Source organism: Pygoscelis adeliae, unplaced genomic scaffold, assembly GCF_000699105.1.
Source record: "Pygoscelis adeliae isolate BGI_AS28 unplaced genomic scaffold, ASM69910v1 Scaffold127, whole genome shotgun sequence".
Taxonomy (NCBI): domain Eukaryota; kingdom Metazoa; phylum Chordata; class Aves; order Sphenisciformes; family Spheniscidae; genus Pygoscelis; species Pygoscelis adeliae.
In genome coordinates, this window is record NW_008825208.1 from 539,239 (window position 1) to 549,264 (window position 10,026).

The following is a 10,026-nucleotide window of genomic DNA, read 5'->3' on the forward strand; positions in this document are numbered from 1 at the left end:
CTGCCCAGGGAAGTGGTTGAGTCACCATCCCTGAAGGTATTTCAAAGACATGTAGACATGGCGCTTAGGGGACATGGTTTAGTGGTGGACTTGGCAGTGCTAGGTTTGTGGTTGGACTTGATGATCTTAAAGGTCTTTTCCATCCTAAATGATTCTATGATTCTATCTTCCTAGACCTTTGTAACATATTTCCCAGAGGAGACTGGAATAAGCCAATGGCAGCCACTACAAATAAAAATGCTTTGTACACAGTTCTGCCATATCCCTGTGAATTTGCAGATCACCCCATGTTTCCAGGCAAGCTTTCAGAGACTGAGCTGTGCAACAAAGGATGTCCAAGGCCCTCTAGCCTTTTTGAAATTTCTTCTCCCACCTCCGAGGCCTGGTTTGGCTGCTCCTGCCTCTTTTAAGAGGATGCTGTTTCTGCATGAGCTGCAGGTTCCCAGCTCCAGGCTGTGGCTGTTGCCTCTTTCTCTGCCTGCAATTTCTGCGGTCTCTGGAGCCTTCTTTCCAAACCATGAGCTTCCTAGAACAGCAGTGCTACTTCTGCTGTAGGGAGTCTCACATGACTTAGTCTTCACAAGGACTTAATAGCATTATGACCAAAGGGGCCAGAGGCGGGGGTAGAGGGGAGGAAGGAACAGACAGCATAAATGCTGTCCATCCTGTAGTCCTATTCTAGCCTTGCATTCTTAACTAGACAAATGTACCACGTTCTTTCTTTGGTGTAAGTTGCTAGAACAAAACATGGTTTTTTTTATTTGCTTTTAAGTAATAGGTTTCTAGATGTTACATATCCTGAGTCACGTTTGGACAGACATTGGGGCTTCTCTTAATTTCATAATGATCTTGGGTTTTATTTATTTATTAAGTTTAAAGATACATGACCTGCAAATGAAGGAAAAGGTATTATGAGATTCCAGGAAGAAAGAAAGAAGACCTAAGGTAGTGCAAGGGAACAAAAATCTTCTGTGTGGAAAATGCAAAGCATATGCCTGCAGTACAGATGACATCAGAGTTATAAAGGTATGTCTCTGTATGGAAACCTACATCCATAAACACCAGGGAAGTCAGCAGTATTGAACTAACAGCATTGTTTATCAGTGTGGAAAGTAGGCTATTTTGTGCAAACTGGAGCAGAAAAAAATTCTGACTAAATCAGTAAACCACAGGACCAGTCAAAACTACTTCTGTAGCATGTTATGATGGTAGTTGATGATGTCCGAGGTGTACAAACATGTGCTATGACAGGCATCAGTTCCATTTTCCTGAACCTCTTCTGTTAGAAATAGATGAATTTTGTGGAAAACCATGTGATCTTCAGTGACATAACCTACTAGTGTAACTGCTGGATATTTACTTTCCCGATTAGCATAAGATTGGAACTCTTCCTGCAGTTGAGACACTTCTCCCACCATTTCTGTTGACTGAAAATTATCCATACAAAGTACCGAGATCAGCTCACTGTTTAGCTCTTCGGCTTACGGGCAAATTTTCTGTTTTGAAAGGCAAGGCAAACCATGGTTTTACAAAAGGAGCCCTTTAATTCTTCAATTCTTTAATTACTTTTTTTTTTAATTATTTAGGTAGTTCACATTGCTTCTGTGTATCTCATGGGGACATTTTTATTGTACTCTTTCTGAACTTGAAGAATTTCTCTGTAGGCCCAAGAAGCCAATACTCTACACATGGAAAGTGGTGATCATGAAAAAGAGCCTTTTCTGGGCAATTTGAGCCTTTCTAGTTCTGAAATTTGTTCTTTTGAAGCTCTTCTATTTGTGCTGCTCTGAAAAGCGCAGTTGTGATGTGGTAAGGGGCTTCAGGCCACAGCTGAACATTACAGAGTGCTTGCCTTCAGGCATTTCACTTTTTAATCAAGAAAGTTTTTTGTTTTTACCAGCTGTTTTTGGAACGTAGATGGAGTTTGCTACTCCTCTGCACAGGGAAGGTCCACAGGCGAGGAGTTGGGAATAGCTCAGCCTTGTGAAAACCTAGTTACGTTTCTTTGACAAATAACAAAGGATATCTAACATGCACCTCTTGACTGTTACTCCGTTTTGTGCTCCTGGCTTATCACCTATACCTATGCAAATAGATCTGAGAGTTCACAAAACTCTTCAAAAAGAGGCTTTGCTTAGTACCCCGCAAATAATCCCTCACAATATTTTAAATAATCCCTACAAACTGAGTTCTGTCATAGTTCAGCCTATATATTTAATGGAAGTTGCATTTCCAGGAGGAAATAGTGTTTTCAGACTCCAGCCCAAATTGTACAAATGCTTTCAAATAAAAGATTAAAAATTTTAACAACTTTATTATATATATTATAAACAACAACTGTAACTCCTTTACCTTGTAAGGGTTACTTTTTCTACCACTCCCAAGTAATTGCATCACCCCTTGTGGAAAGCTGGGATCATATAGTTAAAATGGGAGGCAGGAGTCTCTCAAGTTGTCTGTTGTCTGGATGACTCTGTTAGTTTTATGCACAAGGCTCAAATATTGCACGCACGGTTTTTAGAAAAGCTAAGTAAGTTCAAATATGTACGAGCTGGTGACTGTTGATATATAGTAATTTTGGTTCTGGTAAGCCCAGGCCTGGGCCTTTTCTAGTACCTGGTACTTAATGAATGGGGACAAAAGAGCGATGAGCGAGAGGGCTGGAAGGTGAGCCTCCCAAATGACAGGAAGCACCTTACCAGGGAAATGGTATTTGTGAGGGGAAGGGGCATGCCAGGAAAAAATGAGGAATGGTGTTTCTACGATTAAGCACTTCTGGCACGTGTTGTTTCAGGAACGTCATCACACTGCGCTAGGAGACATGTTCAAGGAGCGTTACATGACAAAGACTCACCAGAAACCAGTCCAGTCTGATTGTTTTGAGAAAAAAAGCAAGATGCATTGCCAAAATACTAATTGCCAGCATGACTGGGGAATCACAGTGGAGTACAAGACATTTGGTAATCTACCAGTGATCAAAATCAAAAGCTTTGTAGTAGAGAATGTTGAAACTGGGACACAAATGGATTTTCAGAAATGGAAAAATATTAATTTTTCTTTGAAGAATTTTGATGTTGAAGAAATGTCCAGCCGAACTCAGCATTTTAGTGCATGCATCACCCTACTGCACTAAGCTGAAATAGTGGATGACCTATTTCCATATATAAAAAAATTCTTGTTCTTTATGCTGTCTGATACGCTAGGCCCCTCATCAGCATCTGGTTAGATTAAAAAAGGCTAGTATGGCCACTAAAAAAAAATTCCTATCTAGTGAAATGTTTCACGAGAAGTTTTAATATAAGCATGGACAAACATGTGCCTAAGCATCTAGATCTTAATCCTTGCTGCTATGAAGTAGTTGGTCTGAAAAAAAACAAAATCAAGTTGAATGACTAACTAAATATCTAATTTTAGGTGACAGGCCACAACTTCAAGCATTCCTGTGTGAATCAGAATCTTCTTTGTTACCAGTAACTTCTGGTTGGATGGCACCTCCATGCAGACAACATGGCTTATGCATACTGTCACTTTAAGCACTACTTTAGCTACTTTTAAAGCTTTTTAAAAATTACTTTTAATGCTTTAGACATTTCGGTATATAGAAAATTAAGAGAAAATGTCCAGTACCTTTTCTGTAAGGAAGATATTGCATCTTTTAAACCCATCTTTAATAGAGAATGCTTCTTCAACAGTCTGAGAAAAGCAGTAGGGTTTCACAGAGCACTCTTGGAGGAGGCATCTTCTGGATTAAAATGGTAGCACTGTTTTCTTCTATCACTGCATGTTCGTCAAGTTGCTGTTGCTGAAGTTGCAGAATGGACACCTTTCTATGTGTTGCTTAACTGAACAAGCCCCAAGGGGGACAAGGTAGTGCCCTGTAAGATGGGTGAAGGCTTAACTTGGAGGGTTATTAGCATTTACCCTGATGTCCTGTCCCATCAATTGGCATCTGAAATCTCTCGAGACACTAATATTAATTCTGCAGATTTCCCATCAGAGCTGATCTAGAATTGGAACAAAGTCTAGGCACTAGTGTGTTTAAATCCCTCCTCCCCACCCAGATCCCAGACTTCTCTCAGAAAAACAGAAATTGCTACAGCCACAGTTATGAAACATTGTTAAACTTGTACACTTCAAAGCACTTGCTGATCCTACATATCTTCACCGACCTTAATCTTCAATATTTCTGGAACCAAGATCAAATATATTTTCAGTTCACTTTATGCATTTGATAGTGTAGTAAGGTATGTATGTGGAAGAATTATGTGTCTGAAACACTTGAACTCTGAAGAAAACAAACGACCTTGAACACGAACCTAACTCGGAGTCCAAAAATTATTTAAACTACCCTAGTCAGTGAGACTTGCAGTTTTCTTTTAAACAGTGTTATGTGGCATTAAAAGCAAAATGCTTTTTTAAGCACTGCTTCATGTTCCACCCCAGTCCATACCTTTTACTGTGAAAGCTGTATGCACTGTACAGGAAGCCCAAATCTCAGTCCTATAGTAACTTACTCTGTGCTTAGTTTTTACCTAGTAGATTCGCTGTCCTCATAGCTGCTTCCAAAAAGGAAACACAGAACAATGGGTAAAGATGATTTATGGTCAGATAATGCCTCCCCTCCAAAAATACTAGGAACAAAGATTTTGAAAAAGTCTGGTTCAGCACTTTCAAATTAGAAGTACATGGAAAATCACAGTCCTTGAGTATCAGTTTGCCGCATGAAAGGACCACCTACTTCAGGACTCTTGGCATAAAAAAATAATCAATCTTAAGTTTCACAGCTTATAGTAATAATTACTGGGAAGTTAAGGGATCTGAGGAGTTCTAGTCTTTTCCTGTTGTTTGAACACGAGGATTGTAGACTAAAACAACTCCACAGTTCAGCCTAAATGAGTGTAATAAAGATTGATGAGATGACACATTAATAAGAATTCAACGATACAAACCTACCTTCAGTACACAGTGGAGATGGGAGGGTGGGAAGCACACCACCACTCTACCTGGCCTTTGAGAATATCTGAAATTTTTTTGCAATTGAACCCAAAGTTGCATATTTATTACCAAATAACGCTCAAGATTATGACCATATTAACAGCTCTCTGTTAAGATATTTCATAGAATCACAGAACAGCTGAGGTTGGGAGGGACCTCTAGAGGTCATCTTGTCACCTGCAACAGTTTGCCCAGGACCATGTCCAGACAGCATCTGAACATCTCCAAGGATGGAGACACCACAACCTCTCTAGGCAATCTCTTACAGTCAGTGCTTGGTCACCCTCACAGTAAAAAAGTATTTCCTGATGTTCAGAGGGAACCTCGTGTGTTTCAGTTTGTGCCCATTGCTTCTTGCCCTGTCATTAGGCACCACTGAAAAGAGCCTGGCTGCATCTTCTTTGTGCCCTCCATTCAGGTATTTGTACACAAACAGCAGAGATGTCCCTGAGTCTTCTCTTCACCAGGCTAAACAGTCCCGGCTCTCTCAGCTTGTCCTCATATGAGAGATGCTCCAGACCCTGCAACATCTTAGTACGCCTCTGCTGGATTCACTAGAGGAGCTCTGTTTGTTGTAATCAAGCAAGAATAGCCTGTTGCAGATACAGTGCAATCTCTATCCCCTCCTTAAGCTTCTTGACTTCTTTCGGAACTATTTTCATTGTTTTTTTCCAAATACAGCTGGAGCCGACTGCACTGAAAACACCTTAGGAGATCACTTTGAAAGAATGTCTCCATTATGTTAATTGCTGTGGCAGTTGCTCTAAATATAGTTAAGAGTAAGAATTAGTACTATAACCTTGTTTATCTCTGAGTAAGAGGGTATTTGTTGTCACTGTAAATAGATTCATGTGGTATTGTGGATTGGGTAGTCACTGACTTCAATGAATACATTAGTGTCATCAGTGGTTGCTAACTGCCATAAAAATTGCTGACAAGGATCTTGAAATAGTGGTAGATCGTCTTCCTGAGGACACAAAACAGAGGGAAGTACATCACAGCAGTATTCTGTTGGGTTACAGACTGCCAGTATCTGATAGTATTTGTATTCATCCTGCTTCATGCAGATTATTCAAAGAAACAAGAATTAAAATATGAGAAGTCAAGACTTGTATGATTCTGCTCCTATAGGGACAATGAGAAGAGTTTAAAGTCAAAGCTTTGTTCTGCATTTTGGTACTGAGGATAACATGACAAAACCCACAAAACTTCTTGAAAATAAATTTAATTTTATCCATTAGAAATATTATCCCCAATAGGTCCACCTTTCCACAAAGGCTTACAGAGTTCACATTTTTTAAAATTAATAAACAGCTAAATACTTAATTTCAGTATTAGATTCAAATTCTGGTCAACTGAATAAGAAAGCAAACCAATATCAGGTAATCAGGAAGGAATAAAAATTATTTTTTTATACTGTCAGTTGATTTTTGGACCACCGATATGAGCATAGAACTTAACTTCAGAGTCAAACTAAATGAACCAAATACATGAAATCAGCACATGATCTTCAACAGCTCCACAGATTCCAGCAGTATTTTAATGACTTTTGCACTGCATTCTAAGGTAAGTCAAGCCAACCACCATACAAAACAAATAATAAACGCTGTTTACTTTAATTGGGCAAGCGTGTCCAGTTTCCTGATACACAGAATAATTCAGTATTGTAAACAAGCCTTCTAATACAATCCAGAAAAAACTGTTCACTTTATGGTTCACGCTTTCAAATTTATGATTACCATAGCTTTTCTGTGGTCACCAGAAGCAGGCTTGTGCCTGGACGTTGTTGTTTAATGTTTTTGATTAGGATGCCATTTTACGGATCATGTAGTTCAGAATGCCGCCATTGTGGAAGTAAGTGAGCTCCACGTCAGTGTCAAATCTCATGATGGCATGAAAGGTTTTCCCAGTATCCAGCTGTTGGGGTCAAAGAAAGTCATTCAAGCAGCAGAACCTTCCACATGTTACATGAAATCATAGTAAAATAAGGACTATTACGATAGTTTCACCATCTTAAGAAATTGTGATAGAAAGCTAAAGTGAACAGGCACTGGACATCCGTATTTCTTTCCACACTAGACTACGGCCAGCTGCTTAAGAGAAAAGTGGTTTAAAACAAACGAAAATAAACATGGTATGGAATCTCCTTGCATTGCATTTGCTGCCTCATCTAGATTTATTGTTGATATAAGCCTAGAGGCATGAAAACTGACCATCCTTTCAAGTGGTTATACTAATTCTTGAAGTTCTTCTAGTAGTCATTCTTCTGGCTCGGGTACAATAGCAATACTAATTTCATTAGCTTTCTTTGAGGCCTCGTGTTTGGGAATCAGAAAAGCAAGTGCATGAAGTGAATAAAACTATTGTGTTTTACTGAAGACTCTTCCAGTGAGGTACTTCCAGATGAATGCACAATGTTCATCTGTGACTGATAAGCTGACCAACTCTTTGGGATCTATACTTTCTCCATTTCAGGGCAGTTAGTGAGGCACATGTAACAACTGTTGTTAGAAACTAATCCAGGGAGACCACCTGCATTAAATGAACATGCAGTAAGTAGATTGTTTTGCTAACTGCAGTAAAAAAGCAGACTTTGATGCTGTTAGGTTAAGTCAGTCAGCTTTACAGATGTTCCAATCAAGAATAAGGCAAATTTTTATTGTAGATGCTAATATTTTTCAAAAAAGGGCATAGGTTTGGAGGCAAAGCTGGACAAAAAGCAGTCTTTCAAACACAGGGCCTGAAGTTTAAGTAGATTTTATCCTGGGTATACTTAGACTTCACTTTGAATGCTGCAGTGTACAATATTGTCAGCTGAATTGTCAATGAATTATTTTAATTTTAAATTCATTTAAATAAATTAGTTCAATTAATTTAATACTTACAGTTAACTTTCTATTGTGCTTCAAACATTTAACTGAGACAGAAAAAATTATAGTGGACTTTGAAAGACGGGTCCAAAATACAGGACTGCTTTGTGCTAAATAAAACAGTTTGGCCAAGCTGCTTTTATATCCCATCATAGCAAACTCTATTACAATGACCATTTTCATCCCCTCCACCATCTCAATTCTTCTCCCTTCCTCAAGTGAGAGGAGCTTACTGCCAAATGAAAGCCTATTGTTTGAAGAGACAGTTAATTTTGAGTGAAATTAACAGTGATTCAGAAAATTCAGCCCTTAGGTGTCTCATACCTTAATCTGGACGTTCATCTGCGGTTTTAGTTGTTCAGGAATGATAATCGTGTAACGCTCCCGTCCAGTGAGTCCTAAAGTCCCTGCATCCTGTCCAGGTAAATACTGCAGAATAGCAATACTAATTTCATTAGCTTTCTTTGAGGCCTCGTGTTTGGGAATCAGAAAAGCAAGTGCATGAAGTGAATAAAACTATTGTGTTTTACTGAAGACTCTTCCAGTGAGGTACTTCCAGATGAATGCACAATGTTCATCTGTGACTGATAAGCTGACCAACTCTTTGGGATCTATACTTTCTCCATTTCAGGGCAGTTAGTGAGGCACATGTAACAACTGTTGTTAGAAACTAATCCAGGGAGACCACCTGCATTAAATGAACATGCAGTAAGTAGATTGTTTTGCTAACTGCAGTAAAAAAAGCAGACTTTGATGCTGTTAGGTTAAGTCAGTCAGCTTTACTGATGTTCCAATCAAGAATAAGGCAAATTTTTATTGTAGATGCTAATATTTTTCAAAAAAGGGCATAGGTTTGGAGGCAAAGCTGGACAAAAAGCAGTCTTTCAAACACAGGGCCTGAAGTTTAAGTAGATTTTATCCTGGGTATACTTAGACTTCACTTTGAATGCTGCAGTGTACAATATTGTCAGCTGAATTGTCAATGAATTATTTTAATTTTAAATTCATTTAAATAAATTAGTTCAATTAATTTAATACTTACAGTTAACTTTCTATTGTGCTTCAAACATTTAACTGAGACAGAAAAAATTATAGTGGACTTTGAAAGACGGGTCCAAAATACAGGACTGCTTTGTGCTAAATAAAACAGTTTGGCCAAGCTGCTTTTATATCCCATCATAGCAAACTCTATTACAATGACCATTTTCATCCCCTCCACCATCTCAATTCTTCTCCCTTCCTCAAGTGAGAGGAGCTTACTGCCAAATGAAAGCCTATTGTTTGAAGAGACAGTTAATTTTGAGTGAAATTAACAGTGATTCAGAAAATTCAGCCCTTAGGTGTCTCATACCTTAATCTGGACGTTCATCTGCGGTTTTAGTTGTTCAGGAATGATAATCGTGTAACGCTCCCGTCCAGTGAGTCCTAAAGTCCCTGCATCCTGTCCAGGTAAATACTGCAGAGGAATCACTCCCATCCCTACTAGGTTGCTTCGATGAATTCTCTCATAGCTTTCAGCAAGCACAGCCTTCACACCCTGGGAAACGCACAACAGGTATAGTTATCTTCATGGTTCAGGACAGTCTTTCTGTGCTCATAGGAAGGAAATTGGTACGTTTGTGGTCCCCTCCATTTCATTTACCAGCTACTGGTAGAGTCAGCAGGTCTGTCTGACAGCGGACTGTCCAGGATGACTTGATTATACGTTAACTCTCAAACATCTTTAAAAGAAGTCTGATTGTCAAAAAAATTACATACACTTTCTCAGGAACCCTGCATACTTCTTTAACGTGTCTTACATAGAGCACAACTAGTCATTTCCATAACTCTTGCTAATTCAGTATTGCCCTCCTACACTACAAGCTCCAGGATGCAGTTCAATTAATTTCTAAATTTTTACATGTTAATACAGTTAAGACAAAAAAATCACCACTGGAAAAAAAAACTCAAAAACTTAGATGAACGTAATCTTAAACACCAACTCTCCTAAAACTTTGTTTAATAATACACACACTATTGCCGTCACAAATTCCACACCAAGAAAGCTTGAATCAGAGTTCAGGCTAATAAATAGTGTAGGACAGGACAGACAAAGAATGAAACAGGTATTTCACTGTACGTGGATTTCTATTAGGCTCCTATAACAGTACTGCTAAGCATT

General features: G+C 38.8%; 2 protein-coding genes across 2 annotated transcripts in view; one reads left to right on the forward strand and one right to left on the reverse strand.

Moving 5' to 3' along the window:
* DDX58 (DEAD (Asp-Glu-Ala-Asp) box polypeptide 58) overlaps positions 1-3,133 on the forward strand; it is a 161,187-nt gene extending 158,054 nt beyond the window's left edge. Inside the window, 2 exon segments of the mRNA XM_009328979.1 lie at positions 880-1,026; positions 2,795-3,133. Coding sequence (XP_009327254.1) covers positions 880-1,026; positions 2,795-3,133 — 486 coding nt within the window.
* Positions 3,134-6,203: 3,070 nt separating this feature from the next.
* ACO1 (aconitase 1, soluble) overlaps positions 6,204-10,026 on the reverse strand; it is a 28,250-nt gene continuing 24,427 nt past the window's right edge. The window contains exons 19-20 of the mRNA XM_009328931.1: positions 9,217-9,402; positions 6,204-6,912 (exon numbers count right to left, since the gene is read on the reverse strand). Coding sequence (XP_009327206.1) covers positions 6,799-6,912; positions 9,217-9,402 — 300 coding nt within the window. The 3' untranslated portion in view covers positions 6,204-6,798. The remainder of the gene's footprint in view (positions 6,913-9,216; positions 9,403-10,026) is intronic.